The sequence below is a fragment of the Oculina patagonica genome, chromosome 2, assembly GCF_052425735.1.
Source record: "Oculina patagonica isolate OP01 chromosome 2, crgOcupat, whole genome shotgun sequence".
NCBI classification, from domain to species: Eukaryota; Metazoa; Cnidaria; class Anthozoa; order Scleractinia; family Oculinidae; genus Oculina; species Oculina patagonica.
Window position 1 is genome coordinate 2,923,791 of NC_135759.1, and position 21,847 is coordinate 2,945,637.

The window sequence follows — 21,847 nt, forward strand, 5'->3', positions numbered from 1 at the left end:
AATCAAAGATTCAGAAAAAAAGTAATCGTTTATGAGAGCCGATGCCTTTGTTTAGAAAAAAATATTTTGTTCGAACTTATAGCTTAGCAGTTTAATTTTACATTACTAGTTTTTATTCGATGGCTGTAAATAGCATTACAACTCATCAAAGTGTCAATCCAATGGGTAGTCTCTGACCAAACATCACGTTTCATCAATGATCTAAAAACTTTGATATTATCTTTTATTATCAATAATTTCACGGTTAAGCGGTGGTAAAGGAAACTGATCGTTTTACGCGTCCTTTCAATTGCTGAAGCTGTTTATTACTCTAGAGACTTAAAACATTGCTTATCACACTGTCTTACGTAGTTATGACCAGAACGGAGATATTGTATAGTTATTTGTGTATCTTGTAATTCTTGGGTTGCAACCACGTGACAAGGCGGCCATGTCGGTGGATAAAACAATAAAATCATTTTTCGCAAAATTTGGATGACAAAACAGTTAAGTTTCCAGCGGAAGAAAACGCTTTCTTCCTGTCCACCAGCATGGATGCCGTGACGTCAGATGCAGACCAGCAATAAAGCCAAATTGGTTTATCGTGATTTCCATTCCCAGTTTGATCTTCTTTCATCTAAAAATCTGTTAATGTGTAAACTTTTTCGAATATTTTTTTATTACTTCTCGCATTAAAATGACTGGAAAATCTTTCTAATCTCCTTATAAAACAACCTAAAATTTACAGAGGGTGCCCAATTGTCCAAGTGGACATTTCAGTTGGTTGCCTGACGTGCATAGCTAGTGGAACTCTCGAGATTTAAACCCTTCCTTTTATCACAAAAAATATCATAAAAATATCCACCTTTCCTTGCTTTAAAATGCACTCACATACAAAGGGGATTTCGTCATTAATTCCAGAAAATTAAAGCCAGTACATTTTACTATCTATCGCCAAACAAAATGACCAAAAACTAGAACATTCCTTACTTTTCCAGTGAATTATTGATAAGTCAATATGTTAATAGTCTGTGACTTTCAAAAACCTTGTACTAATCGTTTGCCATTCGTGGCAAAGAAGTCCCGATTCTGCCTTGTGTGTTCATTAGAAGGTCTTATTTGTATCTCAAGGTATGTTAAAATAGCCATAACAATTCTCAATTATTTGATAACCAACGATTCAGAAAAAGATAATTGTTTATGAAAGCCGATGCCTTCGTTTAGAAAATATATTTTGTTCGAACTTAGCTTAGCGGTCCACTTTTACAATATTAGTTTTTATTCGATGGCTGTAAATAGCATTACAACACATTAATTGAAAGTGTTAATCCAATTGGCAATCTCTGACTAAGCATCACTTTATTTTCAATGTTCTACCAACTTTGATAGTATCCTTTATTGTCTAGAACCTCACGGTTAAGCGGTGGTACAGGAAACTGATCGTTTTACGCGTCTTTTCAATTGCTGAAGTTGTTTATTACTCTAGAGACTTAAAAACATTGCTTATCACACTGTCTTACGTAGTTATGACCAAAACGGAAATATTGTATAGTTATTTGTGTATCTTGTAATTTTGGGTTGCAACCACGTGACACGGCGGCCATGTCGGTGGATAAAACAATAAAATCATTTTTCGCAAAATTTGGATGACAAAACAGTTAAGTTTCCAGCGGAGGAAAACGCTTTCTTCTTGTCCATCAGCATGGCTGCCGTGACGTCAGATGCAAACCAGCAATAAAGCCAAATTGGTTTATCGTGTTTTCCATTCCCAGTTTGATCTTTTTTCTTCTAAGCTAAAAACCTGTAAATGTGTCAACTTTTGCAAATTCTATATTATTACTTCTCTCAACGAAATCACTGTAAAATCTTGCTATTGTCCTTATAAAATACCCTAAAACTTAAAGAGGGTGCCCGATTGTCCAACTACACACTTCAATTGGTTGCCTGACGTACATAGCTTGTAGACCTCTTCAGATTTCAGCCCTTCTTTTTTCACAAAAAAAAATATTTTAAAAATATATACCTATTCTAGCGTTCAAATGCACTAGTATACAACGAGGATTTCGTCATTAATTCCAGAAGAAGGCCAATACATTTTACCATCTGTCGCCAAACAAAATGAGTGATAGCAAAAGAATCCTTACGTTTCCAGTGAATTATTGATCAGTCATTATGTTAATAGCCTGTAGCCTACAGCCTATTGACTTTTTGCCATTCGTGCTACAAGGAAGTCCCGATTCTGCCTTGCATTTGTGTGTTTGTTAGAAGTTTTTATTTGTATCTCAAGGTATGTTAAAATAACCACGTACAAGTGTTGCTTCTTGAAACAGTCCTGAAGTATTCGATAATCAAAGATTCAGAAAAAAAGTAATCGTTTATGAGAGCCGATGCCTTTGTTTAGAAAAAAATATTTTGTTCGAACTTATAGCTTAACAGTTTACTTTTACATTACTAGTTTTTATTCGATGGCTGTAAATAGCATTACAACTCATCAGTGTCAATCCAATGGGTAGTCTCTGACTAAACATCACTTTATATCAATGATCTAAAAACTTATCTTTTATTATCAATACTATCAAGGTAAAGCGGTGGTACAGGAAACTGATATTTTTACGCCTCCTTTCAATTGCTGGTGCTGTTTATTGCTCTAGATACTTATAAAAACATTGCTTATCACTCTGTGTTACGTAGTTATTACCAGAACCAAAATATTGTATAGTAATTTGTTTATCTTGTAATGAAACCAAAACTTGTTTTATCGTGATTCCCATTCACAGTTTGGTCTTCTTCCTTCTAAAAATCTGTTAATGTGTCATATTCAACTTTTGCAACTTCTATTTCATTAATTCTCGCAATGAAATTGTAATAACCACGAGTCTTTCTCTTGAATAACGCTTTTAATAATAACAACTGTCCTGACTACATCTGCACGTGGCACTCCAAAAGATGTGCATGCGCATTCGCAACCTGATATTGGATATTACATTTCTTCCCTTGCTCGGAGACAGTCTCTCTCTTAAGAAAAAAAAATCAACTAGAAAACAATGTCCTAAATGTCCAATGTCCTTGGCTTAAATAGAAAATACCTCTACATTCCGTGTTTCCACTTTTTTAGGTATCATAGTCTTTCAGATAGTCCGGTCGTCTCCGATCGCGCCTTGGTCTGATTACAGCTGGGGTTTGTCGCTGCTGCTGGTTTCAGCAGTGCTAGTAATGATCTCCTCTTTGCTAGTGGTGATCTCCTCATGGACTGAGTGGGGGTTGGCATTAAGTAGGATTTTATTTCTCCAATCCTCTGAGGTTGGTTCCTTTTAAAATTCGCTAAAATTTACAGAGGGTACCCGATTGTCCAACTGGACACTTCAGTTGGTTGCCTGACGTACATAGCTTGTGGACCTCTCGAGATTTAAGCTCTTCTTTAATCGCAAAATGCCTTAAAAATCTCCGCATATTCTTGCTTGAATATGCACCCATATAATCATATCAAAAGAAGATTAAATCAATCCTGGAAAAAGCCAGTAAATTTTACCATCTATCCACAAGTAAACTAACTGAAAGGTAACTTTCTACTCTTCTTGTGAATTATTTATCACTAAATTAGTTAACAGCTTTTAATTTTGTTAAACCTTTATTGATAGTTTGCCATTTGAGGTACACAGAAGTGGCGATACAACCCTGTGTGTTCATTAGAATTTCTCATTTCTATCTAAAGGTATGTAAAAATAGCAATGTAACATTTAATGTACAATTGATGATATGGGGACCAAGTCCACAAATATTCGATAGCCAACGTTTCAGACATTTTTTATTTATGAAAGCCAATGGATTTGTTAAGGAAAGAATATATGTTGCTTGAACTTAGCTCAGCAGTTTATTCGATTTATTCGATGGCCATAAAAACCATTACAACTTGAAACTGATATAAGTTTCAATCCAATTTTCAACTTTATTTCAAGGATTAAAACCTTTGATAACACTTAAAAGCCTTGAAAGGCTCCTTAAGCCCTATTAAGCCGTCTAATTAATTTCGCGTCCAGCATCTACGGAAAACGAGCAAAGCTATAATTTGCTTTAGATCGTTTAAAATGGAAGTCTCTTCAGATACCACCAAAAATTTAGCAACCCTCTTTGTCAATTACTCAATTTAAATCTTCGTGTTATTCATTTTGATAATATGTCTAGGTAAACTACAAATAAGATTAAGTTTTTTCCTCTCAGTTTTCGATGAAATCTTCTTAATGCCTACCGTAGTGTTGAGTGTAAAGAGACTATTGCTTCAGTAGTAGAGGCAAAGAAATTCTACCCTATGTTTTTTTGGAGAGAGTTCAGAATTTAGAGTTACGGAGAGTAAACTAGTTTCAAGATTTTTGGGTTGCTTTTAGTAATCGGATGCTTGTAAAATCGCTTGAAAAATAGAAGTCATATAGCTTAAACTGCTCACTTAGTTTTAAATAAGGATGACCCAGTAAACAGCAAAAATCCGCTGCCGTTTAATCGTGCACGGAGAATCTTATGTCTGGGCGGTGTGCTCAGTTACAAATGGAACGCGCATCTTGTTATAAAGCTGGTTAAAATTGGCTCAGCAACACATATTTCACCACTTAATTTACGACACAAGATATTTTTATTCCTCTCAGTTTATAATTATGAAAATCGAAAACCTTGTATATGCCCCTATTTCCACAGCAGTCGTGTTATTTGTACAAAGCACATGAATTTTACCACTGATTGCTAGAAAGTAATTTAAAAATTCTTCTTGACATCGTTGTAAAATGGTTGACAATTTTTTAAAAAGATGCTCTATTGAACTAATCCCATTAGTTGCTTGAAGTCTTCATGTTGTGATACTTTCGAGAGTAAATCAGCCGTTGTTTACCAGTGAAAAAATTGAACCCTAAATATACAATAGAAATGCCAAGAACATTTCTGTAAAATTTGTATATTCTTTACAAACTCTCCAAAATACGTCTATTTGACAGGCGATTTTTTTGTAATTCAATTAAACCCTAATATAGCTTTTCCCTAAAAGAAAGTGTTGGTAAGTCTCCCTATTTTCCTTGTACGATACAATTATAACATTTTGGAGAATGTTCCATTGTTCCAGTTGCAACGTCAAGTAGCCACCTGAAGTACACAGCTTCAGGTACTCTTGAGATGTCGACCGTGAATTCATAGTAAACTATTTTTAACCTATTACTGACTATAGAAAAGAAAACAAATCTGAAAAGGCCTATACAGCCTTTACAAATAACGAGCTCCATAAATGCGCCAAAGGTATTGGGCGAATTTTTAAATACGTGAAAAGTCGAAAATTTTCATAACGTCATGAAATGATTGTAAAATGGTTCCTATTTCCTTGTAAATTGATTATAAGCTGCCAGATGCGTGGAGTGCTTGTGGTAATGTCATGATTACTTCACCTGACCTTCACCTGATCGTTTAACAATAGAGTGGAAAAGCGGAACCCATTACAGGATGAATAATGAATATTGTCCTCGGGGTTCTATTAACCGTGTTTGTCATTCGTGCTACAAGGAAGTCCCGATTCTGCCTTGCATTTGTGTGTTCGTTAGAAGTTTTTATTTGTGTCTCAAGGTACGTTAAAATAACCACGTACAAGTGTTGCTTCTTGATCAGTCCTAAAATATTCGATAATCAATGATTCAGAAAAAAAGTAATCGTTTATGAGAGCCGATGCCTTTGTTTAGAAAAAAAATATTTTTTTCGAACTTATAGCTTAGCAGTTTATTTTTACATTACTAGTTTTTATTCGATGGCTGTAAATAGCATTACAACTAATCAAAGTGTCAATCCAATGGGTAGTCTCTGACTAACATCAATTTATATCAATGATCTAAAAACTTTGATATTATCTTTTATTATCAATAATTTTACGGTTAAGCGGTGGTACAGGAAACTGATATTTTTACGCCTCCTTTCAATTACTGGTGCTGTTTATTGCTCTAGATACTTATAAAAACATTGCTTATCACTCTGTGTTACGAAGTTATGACCAGAACCAAAATATTGTATAGTAATTTGTTTATCTTGTAATGAAAACCAAAACTTGGTTTATCGTGATTCCCATTCCCAGTTTGGTCTTCTTCCTTCTAAAAATCTCTTAATGTGTCATATTCAACTTTTGCAACTTCTATTTCATTAATTCTCGCAATGAAATTGTAATAACCACGAGTCTTTCTCTTGAATAACGCTTTTAATAATAACAACTGTCCTGACTACATCTGCACGTGGCACTCCAAAAGATGTGCATGCGCATTCGCAACCTGATATTGGATATTACATGTCTCCCTTTGTTCGGAGACAGTCTCTTTCTTAAGAAAAAAAATCAACTAGAAAACAATGTCCTTAATGTCCAATGTCCTAATCTTAAATAGAAAATGCCTCTACATTCCGTGTTTCCACTTTTTTAGGTAACATAGTCTTTCAGATAGTCCGGTCGTCTCCGATCGCGCCTTGGTCTGGTTACAGCTGCGGGTTTGTCGCTGCTGCTGGTTTCAGCAGTGCTAGTAATGATCTCCTCTTTGCTAGTGGTGGTCTCCTCATGGACTAAGTGGGGGTTGGTATTAAGCAGGATTTTATCTCTCCAATCCTCTGAGGTTGGTTCCTTTTCCTGCTTGTCCCTTTCTTCGCTGGCATTGTCCTGGGTTAACGCGTTAGCAATCTTGAACTGGCTTGCATCTCGATACACTTCCCGTCCATTCGTGATCCTTCGTGCTGCAATGCTTGATCCGTCGGTTCGAGTTACAATGTAGAATGCTGGTTCATAAGCTGTAGACCATTTGTTCCTCTTCTTTTGCTTCAACAGTACATGGTATCCTACAATAAAGTTGTGTTCCTTAGTGTTCCTGTTCTCAGCATTCTGTTTGCCCTTTTCTTTGTATTTCTCATCCCTCTCATTAATGGCCGTGTCACAAGCATTCTCCCTACTCTCTCTCATTTGATGGTTTACTTGGTTCTGACCTGTCTGTTCATGAGGGCTTCATATGGCGCTACTCCAGTGGCAGGGTGTGGTGTTGAGCGGTAGCCTGTCAGCATTTCTTGAATAGCTGTGTTGCCATTTCTGCCGTTGAGATGAGTAATCTGCTCTGTCTTGTTAAGCAATTTCATGAAGCTTTCTGCCTCTCCATTAGCACGTGCACGTTCCGGGGTGACTCGATGATGGTAAAATTACTCTGTCTTAACGAACTCTGCAAATTCTCTGGAATTAAACGGTGGTCCGTTGTCGCTTTCCAGCTTTCTTGGGGTGCCATGAGTGGCGAACATTGTTTTAAGCTTTTCCTTGGTTGGTTGAAAAGCTGTCGAGTTGGTCTTCACAACTTCAGGGTATCTTGTTCTCTTGTCTATGGCTACTAGATTGTAATGGCCATCAGGGTAGGGTCCACTGAAGCCTACAGCTATCACGTCCCACGGTTTCTTTGCTATGTCTGTGACTTTGACTGGTTCCTGCCTGTGCTGCTTTTTGGTAACCTGGCATTCAACACTGACCTATGATCTATACGATCATACTGTTCATGGTCGGAAACCAATACTTCCCTCTTATCATCTGCTTTGTTTTGGCCATTCCCAGATGTCCAAGGTGGTGTGCAGCCCAGATGACTTTTCTCTGTAGGCTTCTGGGGATAATGATTTGATTCATTCTGAAGAGTAGGCCATCCACAGCATACAACTCACTATGCACACTGTAAAACGGTGTGATGTCTGGGTCCTTTTTGTGCTGTTCCCAGTCTCCGGTGAGTATCCTGACGGACAGTTTCTGAAGTTGGATATCTTTGCGGGTTTCTTCCTTGATTTGATCTATAACAACAGCATGTTCAGCTGTCACGACGTACTTGATTACTCTCTCTACAGCATTCTTTCTTTCTCTGACAGTGGGTGTCTTGATAGGAAATCGAGTGGATCTGCATCGATCGTCCTTTCCAGGTTCATAGATTTGCTCAAAGTCGACATCTTGCATTCCCATAACCCACTTCTCGATTCTTGGTGGGAGTCGCATGGTCGCCTTGTTAAACAGTGGTAGCAGTGGCTTATGGGCTGTGATGATCTTCAATTTTGGTGCTCCAAGGAGGAGGTAAATGCTGAACCTGTTCTTTGCCCAATGTACTGACAGGGCATCTTTCTCTGTCTGGCTGTATCTTTTCTCTGTGTCAGTCATAGTGCGACTAATGAAGTGGACTGGCTGGAGACCACTGCCTGTCTCCTGAAATAATCCGGCTGAGAGTCCTTCATGGTAGCTGGCTTCAACTCTCACAAGGATTGGTTTAGCTGGGTTGAAGTTGTTATTGTGCTTTCACTCGTTATGCTTGCCTTCAACTTCTCAAATGTCTTTATGGGTCAGCTTCCGCAAGGGTACGGTTAGTGATGCATATCTTGGGAAGAACTTTGATAGGTATCCGATCATGCCAAGAAAACTTCTCACAGCTTCTTTTGCCGGATTCTGGTGGGCTGCTTTCTTGTACAGCTCTAATTTTCTCTGGGTCTGGCTTTAGCCCATCCTTTGTGAACTTGTGTCCATAGAATTCTCGACTCCAAACTGGCACTTATCAGGGTTGAACGTGACTTCAAAATGCGCTGCTCTCTGCAGGACTGCCTCCAACGTCTTGTTGTGCTCCTCCATGTTTCTTCCTCCGAGCAGGATATCATCCCGTTGGTTTAGGCACTTTGGTATGTCTCCAAATATTCGGTAGATAGCTTCATCAAAGAGATCTTGTGATGCTTTTGCTCCAAAGATCAGACGTTTCGAGGTCTTGACGTTTCGAGGTCTTCGTGGTCTTTCTTCGGCTTGAAGTAGTCATTCAGCTTCTTTCTTAACTTTCCGTAGTCGTCACCGCCATCTGTCGGGTTTGGCAAACATTTCTCCAGGCGAGCGATTTCTTTACCGCCATAAATGATGAGTGCATCTTTCTTGTCGAGTGGCTCCGTAATCTTAAAATATCTGAATTCCTGTTCGATTTCTTCAAGCCAGTCGTCCCACGCTTGTTCTGTAGCTATCGGATCGTCTCCTGGGTTAAATGGTTGAGATTTTAGGGTTCTCGTTGCTGTAATAACTTGAACTGGAACTGCTGGAGCTGATGGAGCGGCGGGTGCGGCTTCTGTGTCAGGCATGTTTTGACGATCGATTGATTCACGCGTTGCCGTATTTTTCTTGCTTGCCTCTCTCGCTGGGCTTCAAACCTCTCTTGATAGGTTTCTCTTGCTTTCTTCTCTGCTACTGGTGCTTCGTCGAGCGTGTTTTCTTCGTCGCCAGTGTAATAACCACGAGTCTTTCTCTTGAATAACGCTTTTAATAATAACAACTGTCTTGACTACCGCCTGCACGTGTCACTGCAAAAGATGTACATGCGCATGCGCAACCTGATATTGGATATTACAGAAATAACTGTAAAATTGTTCTAATACCCTTTTAAAATACATAAAATTTACAGAGAGTACCCGATTGTCCAACTGGACACTTCAGTTGGTTGCCTGACGTACATAGCTTGTGGACCTCTCGAGATTTAAGCTCTTCTTTAATCGCAAGATACCTTAAAAATCTCTGCATGTTCTTGCTTGAATATGCACCCATATAATCATATCAAAAGAAGATTAAATCAATCCTGGAAAAGCCAGTAAATTTTACCATCTATCCACAAGTAAAATAACTGAAAGGTAACTTTCTACTCTTCTTGTGAATTATTTATCACTCAATTAGTTAACAGCTTTTAATTTTGTAAAACCTTTATTGATAGTTTGCCATTTGAGGTACACAGAAGTGACGATACTGCCCTGTGTGTTCATTAGAATTTCTCATTTCTATCTAAAGGTATGTAAAAATAGCAATGTACAATTGATGATATGGGGACCAAGTCCACAAATGTTCGATAGCCAACGTTTCAGACATTTTTTATTTATGAAAGCCAATGGATTTGTTAAGGAAAGAATATATTTTGCTTGAACTTAGCTCAGCAGTTTATTCGATTTATTCGATGGCCATAAAAACCATTACAACTTGCAACTGATATAAGTTTCAATCCAATTTTCAACTTTATTTCAAGGATTAAAACCTTTGATAACACTTAAGCCTTGAAAGGCTCCTTGAGCCCTATTAAGCCGTCTAACTAATTTCGCGTCCAGCATCTAGGGAAAAGAGCAAAGCTATAATTTGCTTTAGATCGTTTAAAATGGAAGTCTCTCCAGATACCACCAAAAATTTAGCAACCCTCTTTGTCAATTACTCAATTTAAATCTTCGTGTTATTCATTTTGATGATATGTTTAGGTAAACTACAAATAAGATTAAGTTTTTTCCTCTATGGTTTGTGGGGGGGGAGAGGCAAAGAAATTCTACCCTATGTTTTTTTTGGAGAGAGTTCAGAATTTAGAGTTACGGAGAGTAAACTAGTTTCAAGATTTTTGGGTTGCTTTTAGTCATCGGATGCTTGTAAAATCGCTTGATAAATAGAGTTCATATAGCTCAAACTGCTCACTTAGTTTTAAATAAGGATGACCCAGTAAACAGCAAAAATCCGCTGCCGTTTAATCGTGCACGGAGAATCTTATGTCTGGACGGTGTGCTCAGTTACAAATGGAACGCGCATCTTGTTGCTGAGCCAATTTTAACCAGCTATATAAAACTGGTTAAAATTGGCTCAGCAACACATATTTCACCACTTAATTTACGACACAAGATATTTTTATTCCTCTCAGGTTATACTTATGAAAATTGAAAACTTTGTAAATGCCCCTATTTCCACAGCAGTCGTGTTATTTGTACAAAGCACATGAATTTTACCACTGATCGCTAGAAAGTAATTTAAAAATTCTTCTTGACATCGTTGCAAAATGGTTGACAATTTTTTAAAAAGGTGCTCGATTGAACTAATCCCATTAGTTGCTTGAAGTGTTCATGTTGTGGTACTTTCGAGAGTAAATCAGCCGTTGTTTACCAGTGAAAAAATTGAACCCTAAATATACAATAGAAAAGCCAAGAACATTTCTGTAAAATTTGTATATTCTTTACAAACTCTCCAAAATACGTCTATTTGACAGGCGATTTTTTTGTAATTCCATTAAACCCTAATATAGCTTTTCCCTAAAAAAAAGTATTAGTAAGTCTCCCTATTTTCCTTGTACGATACAATTATAACATTTTGGAGAATGTTCCATTGTTCCAGTTGCAACGTCAAGTAGCCACCTGAAGTACACAGCTTCAGGTACTCTTGAGATGTCGACCGTGAATTCATAGTAAACTATTTTTAACCTATTACTGACTATAGAAACGAAAACAAATCTGAAAAGGCACATACAGCCTTTACAAATAACGAGCTCCATAAATGCGCCAAAGGTATTGAGCGAATTTTTAAATACGTGAAAAGTCGGCAATGTTCATAACGTCATGAAATGATTGTAAAATGGTCCCTATTTCCTTGTAAATTGATTATAAGCTGCCAGATGCGTGGAGTGCTTGTGGTAATGTCATGATTACTTCACCTGATCGTTTAACAATAGAGTGGAAAAGCGGAACCCATTACAGGATGAATAATGAATATTGTCCTCGGGGTTCTATTTACCCTGCAACCTTGTTCTTGCGTGGAGTGCCAACCGGATTATTTTTTTGTTCTTACGCTTTGAGTCATAGTCGATACCGAGCATTTTACGGAGCCTTTCTCCATGATTTTAAAAGATATTTACGACATATTTGCACAGACAAAAAACGGGTAACACGAAAGGCAATTTTTTCAACCTTATTTCGGTTACAAGTTTTATTACGTCATTTTGGAGGGCGACCAGGTGGGCGACAAAACGTGATCCACCATGTGTGAGCCCTCGAATTAACGCGCGCGGCAGGCAAAGTAAGAATCCTGCATTTTAGAGTCCCCCTCCCCCCCGTTAGGTTTACCATATAGTAAATACGTTCAGTATCTGGAAAAAGGTTCTGATCTTGGTGGCTATATACGTCATTAGTATATACACACTCAGTGATCTTGGTGTTTCAAGCAATCTGATTGGTTCGCTATCTCGGGCTAATGAGCTCCCTACGGAGTGAATAATGCTTGATCCAAACTGAAACAAAATGGCCGGCGTAAACTCGCGTTTCGCCGGCGTTTTTGAATCGCACATACTAAGAATACAAGAAGATGCTGAACCAGAAAAGACAAAAAAAGGCTAAGAAATTTGGCCTGATGGTTTTCAAAGTAAGAGAAGACTACATATTTCGCAATTTGCAGCACACAACAACTCGAGTACTAAAACGATAAACAATTGCGTACCGTCAAGTCGCTCTTCGCCCGGCATCGGCAGAATTGTTAAATGTTTTCAATAATGTTTTATGCACGCTGAGACAAATTTTATAAATAATTTAACCGAACCTTGAGAGCCCGCATGAGCCACTTGTAATTTCTAACAACTTTCCATGGTCCAACAACTTGAAGGAAGCAGCTCCTGTAAAAGTTTGATTCTGCAAAAAAGCCTAGAAACAACTTTCCAAAGATAAATAACAAAATTAAAAATAGTAACAGTGACGAAGAAATTATTGCTAGATTTTTCAATCTTTTGCAATGTGCCAAACTCTTTAAGAGACAAGACAAAGTCTGATAAAATCTCTATAGCAGTAGGAGCAGACATGCGATGGAGAACCACATTTAGAAACGTGCCTGTACAGTCTATGTAAATGACGAGTTGTATAAATGCGCCAAAGGTATTGTGCGAATTTTTGAAAAATCTGTTAAGTCAGCAAGTTTCATCACTTCATGATAACTTAGTAATAATTGCAAAAGGGTCCTTGTTTCTTCATAAATTGTTTATAAAGAACCAAAAATGTGTGCAGTGCTTGCGACAATCTCAAGATAACTCCTCTTGTTGGTTTAACACAATTTACTTAATGCGGGGAGTAGTAGTACTTCTAGGTCGCTTCATGCTACAGCAACCGGGGATAAGCGCGGCACAGATGAGCCACTGGTTCGTTGGAATGGAACAGACATTAAACTTAACTTTGTATTTGCGTGGCGTGCGAGCAGGATGCTTTTGTTCCTTTCCTTTGAGTCGTAGTCGATACCGAGCCTTTTACTGAGCCTCTCTCTTTGACAGCGGATTCGAAGGCAGTTCTTTCTTTCCCAGGTGTCTCCTCATGCTTTTAAAAGATATTTACGACATCTTTCAACAGAGGAAATATGTTAATTAGAAAACAAATGTTTGAACCTTATTTCGGTTACATTTTCCCCGACATTTTGGCGGGCGACTAGTCGGGCGGCAACAGGTGATCCAGCACGTACTGATGAGTGCTCGAATAAATGCCTGCCCGCGGCAGAGTAATAGTGGCGGGGTTGGAGGCTAAACAATAGAAATGTTGTGGTGGCGGACACCTTATTAGATATGAGGGCTTTGGCGGTGGTGAAGGTTAATTAAACAAGAAAAATGTTGTGGGAGTGACAGTGGTTTAATAATAGGAATGTTGTGGGGGTGGGGGTGGTTAAATAATAGAAATGCTGTTGGGTGGGGCTGGTTAAAAAATATAAATGCTGTGGGGTGGGGTGGTTAAATAATAGAAATTTTGTGATTGTGGAGGAGGCAGAAAAAGCCAAAAAGATACGCATTTTTTATTGAGTTCACTCAAGCTCATCGAGTATAAAACCGTTGTTTGAAAACAATGATGTCTGCAAAAGATAATTAATGCGATAAAAAGTTTGCATAATTAAAGACGGAATGGTTCAGCGATTTGAAGAAAATGAAAAAGAACTAGTACTGATGGCACAATACCACTACTGTCATGAACCAAAGAGTAAATTACGACATCATTGATCCAAAAATACAGCGAAGCTTGTTAACCAGTTGTTTCAACAAAGGTAAAAATAGAACATGACATCACACAGTTTAATTAAATCCAGCGTACTACGTACGTTGTACTACGTTATACTACGTTGCCGCACGCTAGTGAGATTCCACCGCAAAAAATGTGGTCTAACCGGTGCCTACTATACTACCAACGTTTGAGTCTCCCAAAAGACCCGAAAACCACTTTTCAAAGATAAATTACAAAAAATCAACAGTCAAAAGTGACCCCTGGAATTTGTTTTCAATCTTGTACAATGTGCCAAACTATTTACGACAAATTAAGTCTCATACAATCTCTATAGAAGTATGCATGATGAGACCCAAACTTGTTTAGATCGTGGGGGAATTGAACTCAAGGTTGATTTGAATTGCATGCATAGAAAGCGTTATAAACAATAATACTTCCCAGCTTCCTCCATTTCTTTAATAAGCAGAAACCGATCGAAAAAAATACTGCATTCAAAAGCCTCAATCAAAACATTATGATCATTCCTGTTTCCACTCGCGTTCTATTTTCCAGGTTTTCAAGAACATCGTCCCTCAATATGGGGGCTGGTGTGGTGGTATTGTTCTTTTTAGCCGCTTTCTTCTTTTGGAATCCTGTCATTTACACTTGGGGATTTCGCGTTCGACTTACAGTACTGCAAAGCAATCGTTTGGCCACTGATGTTGAGGGTGTTTCACAGGAGGTGGGTAAAAGGGCAGTCGTAGACCCTAGAGATGTAGTCCAAAAGGCCCTTGACAGAGCAGTGGTTGAAGAGAAAGTAAGAAAAATCTGGGATCAACTAAAGCTGGATCCACCAAAGGCAGTCACAGAAACGGATACGCCAGGAGGGGGAAAACGTGTCACATTTGAAAAAACTGGAGAAATATCTTTAAAAGAAGCCTTCCAGTTTATGCAGTTTTATCCCCTTCTTTACGGTGAAGAAAAAAAACCCACAGAATTTTACGTGCCAATCGGAAGCGAAGATCAGAAGTTTAAACTTACCAGTCAAACCGACGGGACTTTTTCACTACATGCCGTACGCACCGACGAGAAAACTGGCAAGGAAGTGGAGATAGACCTGTCTAATCTTCAGGACGCTGTTAAGGTACTCTCTGACGCTCAGCTGAAGGATCCCTTAAAGGACACGATAAAAGACGTGTATCCAAAAGCATTAGATGCGAAATTAAACGATCAGCCCAATTTCAAGAGCGCATTACAAGAAAACGATAAAAAAGGAACGGTTTCCACACAGGAAAGGGATAATGCGTTTCGCGCAGCCAGCGACGTTTTGGTTGGTAGCTCCGTCAAAAAGAACACCTTAGCAGGCTTAAGTCCACCCGATTGGCTGCAGAAGACAAATACGGATATTGTTTCAAAAATGGATGCATTTAGGGAAGAACTAAGCCAGGAGATTGCGGCCGAAAAAGAAACAAAACTGAAATTTGAAATCACTCAGAGTATGCTCAAAACCAGTAAGGAGGCTGTTGACGAGTGGGAAAAATTGAAGACCCTCGACACGGCAACAGGTTCAAAGACAAAAATCGTTCAAGACGAAACGGTCGGGAAGGGTAAAAGTCAGTACAGAAAGGTGAAAATTCACGAAACCGATAAGATATCCGTAAAAGAAATATTCAAAATATTGCAATTTTATCCTGATATATTCTCCAGCCAAGGAACAAAACAGACAAGGTTCGAAATGCCAATTGGAGGAGAGACAAGGAAATTTCGTTTGAGCACGAGTGGACCACGTGGTGGTAAAAACCAAATATTTGTACATACTAATGACGCTGATTGGGATGGTACTACGAAAAGAGGCAGGAAAGGCAAAGGGGGTCTATGGGCACCTGATTACGATACAATGGTAGATGAAGTTCTTAGTACGTTTCCTGACCATGATAAACTAGTCAATGCTATGCTAGAGGCCGTTGATCAGAAACTTGTTAGTCAACCTGATTTCTCTGATAAGCTTAAAATCACTGGTCAGGATACCAAATCCGCTGACACCAGACGAGCTTCTGTAGAATTTCTGGTTATTTCAATGGTTGCAGAAGCGGCTCAGCCCACCGACGAGTTGAAAGCCAACTTTTTAAAGCAGCTAGCAAAAAAGATAAGGGAAAAAGGTAGGTTCCCGGAAAGGGAAGATATTCCCAGACTGGAAAAATTAGAAGGAAAATCAGGACGAAGTCCAGCAATGGATGAGGTTGTGGATGGCATGCTTAAAACCATCCCACGGAAACGAAAACGCATAGACGAAGCCTTCAGCACAGATGAGTTTCCCGTTAGGAAAAAAGGTGGCACAAGAGAAGGGCGAGATCTTATACATAAACAAGGAAGTGAGACGGTCCCTTCTTATCTCATACGCAAACGTGCTGCTGGGGATCACGATGGAGAGGTTATTGCTGCAAAAGTCGCCAAATATTGCGCTGGAACAAGCCGTAGAAGAAAACGCTTTGCTTGCTCGCTAAATGATAAAGAAGAATCCGTTACTGTTGATGAGGGATCTATCAAAGTTACTGAAGACACGGTGGACTTTGATGTGGTAGATCGCCGTAATGCGAAAGAACGAGAGCACATTCAGTTAAGATTGAATTCACAAGAACTGGCTACTCCCAAGCTGATTGAGGACCACCTATCAAAATCCAAGAGAGCTGGAGCTAGTGAGGCCTACTCCAAAGTAAATAAAGGTCTAGCTGTCCACGGTCTGATATTTTCAGTTCTCGGGGCTGTAAACTACTTCCAGGAAGGTGATGACCTTCGAGGGGCCATTTCTGTGGCCCAGTCTGCTCACACACTTGGAGGACTAACTGGTCTCAATGAGATTGTTTCCAAGGTTGGGAAACGGGTTTTAAGTAGTGCAGCGAAAGGGTTGGCAAAAGGCTTAAATTTAGAGAAAGGCTTGGAAAGGTTATCCACGAAGGTGGAAAGGTTTGCCGAGAGAGGAGTCGGAGAGTTGCTGGGAGATATCCCCGTGGTAGGGCTTGCGTTCGACATCTACTTCATTGAACAAGACATAGAACAGTTGGCTGATTTAAATCTAAATGACCCGGAAGATGTCAAATTGTTACCGCTACGCGTGATCGACTTAGCACTTGATGTTAGCACGACGATACTAAGCCTAGTAGGAACATTTTGTCCAGAAGCAGAAGTCGTTACTGAGCCTCTAGTGATTGTCCTCTCAATAATACGAATGGCTATTGACGACTTCTACATCGATATAATGGCGGAGATGGAAAAAGTTAATTGGAAGAGTCCGTGGGCTGGTTTAGAGTTCCTTGGAGCACTAGTAAAAGGTTTCTTGGATGGAGCGGCAGATTTCTTAACAGGTGGTCTTAGAAGACAGATGGAGTCTTATAGGAAACAGGAAGAATATGACAAGAAACTCATTCAGGACCTGAAAAACCCGGATAACTATTACAAGATTGTTGGAGAAAAGGAGGGAGGTGGAGATACAATCGATTTCACCCAAGGGAGGCTGTCAAGTTTTGGTGGCTATATAAACTTCAGGCTCGATGACAATAACCGAGCTAGGTTAGAAATCGGAGATGTCACTGGCAGCCATGGAACAATACGTAAGACATTTACGGTTGGTTCTAATCTAAAGGACATCGTTCTTGGGATAGGTGAGTCGAGGACTTTCACATACAAGCACGAAACTGCCAAGCTCTGGTTTGTTATTCCAATCAAGTCATATGATGTCATTTGTGGAGCCGATCTCCATGAAAAGTCTGTTTACGGGACTTATTATGGAAACTCCAACAACAACACATTTTATGCAGTACAGAATCCCAAGCCGACAACAAAACCACCGGGAAAAAAAGATGAGGAGTGTAACTTTGGAAATCTGAATCTTAAGTTTGTCACCGGAAACTATCATTACAATCTGTACGGGCGGGGTGGTAGCGACACCTTTTATCTAGGACCCGAAATGTCCGCTGTCACAGGAGGATCAGGAAGTGACCTGTACATTATCCAATCGGACGGCGGAAAAACAATAATCGATAACTTTGCTGAAGATAACATGCGCGACATCATAGTAATAAACGTTGATTTTGATAATATCCAATGTCATCAGAGCAGAACTGATCTTGACGTCACTTATTCCAAAAGTCATCACATTCGTATCAAGAACTGGTTCACTCCTGGAGATCCCACGTATTACCGTCACGTCTCCTTTCGTAGTAAGGACGGAGTGCTTTTTGTCCCAAAACAAACTTTAAATAGCGAGGCTGTCCATCGAGTTCAATGCGTGGCGGCTGCTCTGGATTTAGGTGCAGCAAAAAGTGCTCAAACGGTCTCACTCAGTGATTCGAAATACACCGAAGTCAAACAAGTATCGGGCTCAAATAGCTCAGATAATATTGTCGGTAATGACCTAAATAACATCTTAGATGGTGGTCGTGGAGCTGATCACTTGGCTGGAGGGAAAAATGAAGACACTTATATTATCAGAGCAAATGAGGGGTGCGATGTTATTGACAATAATGCAGATGATTACTTTAACACAACTGACATTCTGGTGTTCGATGTACCGTTTGACTCGATAAATGTTCAAACAGTAGGAGATGACCTCTCTGTAAGTGACAAGAACAATGCACAAAGCTCCTGCTTTACTATAACAAATTGGACCTTGGGATACCGTTACAGGCATATTCTATTTACCTCAGCAGATCACGTTGTCTTTAACGTGTCTACCAGTGAAAGCGGAAGTGTATCCAAAGTGCCAATCATGCTAGATTACAAAACTTCCACAACCGGAATCTGTGTTGATTTGTCAGACTCACCGAGTCCAGACTGCATCAAACCAGCTGGTTACACCAATGTCGCGACCGTTTCAGATTCACCACACGATGACCATATAGTTGGAAATGCACAGACTAACTTTCTGAGCTGTAGTGGTGGAGAAGATTATCTTGAGGGCGGGGAAGGGACTGACAATTATGTTGTCAAGAAATCATGTCGAAAAGCAACCATCAACAATTTTGACAGTCGTCAGAAAGTTGATTTGTTGTACCTAGACGAAAGGTTTGTAAACTTACGACTTCAGAAGGACATTAAGGATTTGAAGATAATGTCAAATTATGCAACACCAACTGTTACACTTCGTAATTGGTTTAACTCGTCTTACAACCGGCATCTTGGAATTAGAACTGTTGATGGAATTACACATCGAATAAATAATGAGACGGCAAAACTCGAGCCATACGAAATATCAAAGGATCCCACTGAATGTCAATGTACGCGCGCAGGCTGTGACAGAGGCTTGATAACATACAATCTAACGGAAGAAACTTGGAAACATGTAGTCCGTTTCCAATTGAAATCAAGTCACTGCAGTTACAAAATCTACGGGAATAATCTTAACAATTACCTTGACCCCGGAGCAGGAAATGGTTATAATTACCAGCATTTGGAAGGAAAGAATGGTTCTGACACCTACGTGTTGAAATACGGATATGGAGAGTTTAATGAAATTAACAATTATGCAGATGACAACAAGACAGATATCATTCAGTTTGGAATAGAATTTGATGACATTGATGTGTATTTTCATGGCCAGTTTGATGCCATTCTTCAATCAAGCACTCGTCCCAGCTCACTCAGTGTTCGAATTCTTGATTACTTTCGTGGTTCGAAGTATCAACATCTTCAGATAACAACAGAGGACAAGGTTGTTTTTAATATTTCCAAACAATATCCATATAGAAAGATTATCGCCGTGGACCGTAGAATCATTGATTCGCCACAAAACATTGATCCTAATACCAATAGTATAATCGCAGCAGCAGAAGATTTGAAGGGATCGCTTACCTCTGCCAACAACCTGACTGGCAGTAACACAACAAAAGAAATTGAAGGCGGTGTTCAGGCCGACATTCTACGTGGAGGACAAACGGGAACAATTTTTGAAGGAAAACATGGTAACGACACGATTTATGGTGGCGCGGGTATTGATGTCATTTTTGGCGGGGATGGCAATGACGTCATATATGCCGACAGCGGAGATGATTACATTTATGGTGGGAACGGATCGGACATCATTGATGGGGGCAATGGTAGTGATACACTCGCTTTCAAAGGTGACGGTTTTCTTAGCAAAGGAATCACTGTTGATCTCAATATTGGATTTGGAAAAGGAGTGGATGCTGAGGGAGATATCTACAAGAGCATTGAAAACGTATACGGAACAATTCACGACGACTTTCTGACCGGATCGGATTCTGATAACAAACTCTATGGTCTTGAAGGAGAAGATACACTGGCTTCTCTTGGCGGCGATGATAAACTTGTTGGCGGTGAAGGGAGAGATTTGTATTTACTCTATAAGGCTTGGGGGTTAAAAATCATCGACAACTACGCAGATGATGAAATTGAAGACACCCTCTCCCTGGCTCATTTGAACTCCTCTGATGTTTGCGTCTTCTTAGTTGGCAACGACTTACACCTGCAAGTTGATTCTTCTAACCTGGCCTCAGTTCTTTTTCACGGTGAGCTTTTGTCAGTGATAATTAGAAACTGGAACGTGAGTGCAAAGTACAGACACCTTAAAGTTTTATTTAAAGACAATTTGTGGGAAGATTTCGCGTTATCGGCCATCGCTGCAAGATTTGACAAGCTAGGAAATAGTGTCAACCACATCGAAAACAGAACCAGCCTGCAGGTTGTCTTTGCAAACGCCACCGATGTAAGTTTGTCATGGCAACAAATGAATGGTCTTTTGTCACATCCAGAAACTGAGCTGTTCCTTGTACATTTTAAACAACAAGACCCCAAAAGCTTAGCCAAAACAGACGTAGATAGTCAAACATCATTAAGTGTTCCGTCTCTTGATCCAGCCTCCCACTACGTCTTCGCTCTCGCATTAACAAAGTGCAACGCGACAATTGCCGTATCCCATACGCTTACGACTTATGGACGCGAACGATCCTGTCCCACAGCACAAGTGCCACACTCGGCTGTTCAGTACGCTCCACCTACTTCTACGTCAACCCCAGCTCACGGCACAATCGCCAGTTTGAAATGTAATACAGGATATAACATTGACGTCCACCGCACCGAGCAGAATACCACGTGCTTAGACCAAGAATGGATCCCCTCCCTTCCGGCTTGTCTAAAAATAAAACAATGTCCTGTCCTTACTAAACCATCTAACGGAGAGGTTTCAGCTAACGGACATAAAGAAGGATCAAAAGCTTATTATGTTTGCCACAAAGGATTCTTGTTAACTGGACCCAAAGAACGTACCTGTGTAGATGAAGCGTGGGATGGGACAGTTCCCAATTGCCAACCGCTAAGTTGCCCGAGACCACCAACTGTTGATCATGGATCGTATCTTCCCTGTGATTATATAAAGCATACCGAGACGTATGGTACAGCTGCTAGACCCCTTGAAGGCTACTGTGTTAAACTTCAGTGTAACAACTTATACCTTCCAAGTCATGTATTTTATGGTAATACGTATCGTCCTCGATGGGAAAGTGACTGGGAGATACCGCAAGGCGGACGAGTTTGTAGCGACGGAAAGTGGATCGGTTATGTGGACGATACCTGCGAACCCACTGTTAGACTTGCCACATTGGAGGATAGTTGGAATAAGAAAAAGGGCTTACTTCAACTTTGGCAAAATGGTGCTTGGAATACAGCTTCGTCTGCCCCAGCAAAAAATATCCTAAATCTTTCTTGTAGAAGCGTGGGAATAGGTGATCCTCAGTATGTAACGCACAGTTCGATCAACTCCCAGATATGGGTCACATGCTCTAAGCTACGTTTGACAGAACCAAAGCCAACTATATACGAAGGAAGACTTGAAGTATTAACTAACGGCAATTGGGAAGGTGTATGCGTTACGGCAACAGGAGAGGCGGCAAGACAGTCTGCGAGCATGGAGATTTGCGAGGCACTTGGCTTTAACTACAGATCTGCGATTGTGAGCATTAGTACAGGCTGGACGGACCACAGGCTCGTCTGTTCACCGTAAGTAAATGGTAGATTTATGCCTCCAGAATAATGAAGAGTGGACTTGCCCACATGAAGTACATGTATGGGATTTTTTGAACAT

General features: G+C 39.8%; 1 protein-coding gene and 1 pseudogene across 1 annotated transcript; one reads left to right on the forward strand and one right to left on the reverse strand.

Annotated features, from left to right (window-relative positions):
* Positions 1 to 2,251: 2,251 nt before the first annotated feature.
* Positions 2,252 to 21,766, forward strand: LOC144642570 (uncharacterized). The gene is made up of 2 exons (XM_078501550.1): positions 2,252 to 2,266; positions 14,326 to 21,766. Exon 2 carries the CDS (start codon positions 14,351 to 14,353, stop codon positions 21,764 to 21,766), a length of 7,416 nt encoding a protein of 2,471 aa, XP_078357676.1. The 5' UTR covers positions 2,252 to 2,266; positions 14,326 to 14,350.
* Positions 6,354 to 7,107, reverse strand: LOC144642614 (uncharacterized; annotated as a pseudogene).
* Positions 21,767 to 21,847: the final 81 nt, after the last annotated feature.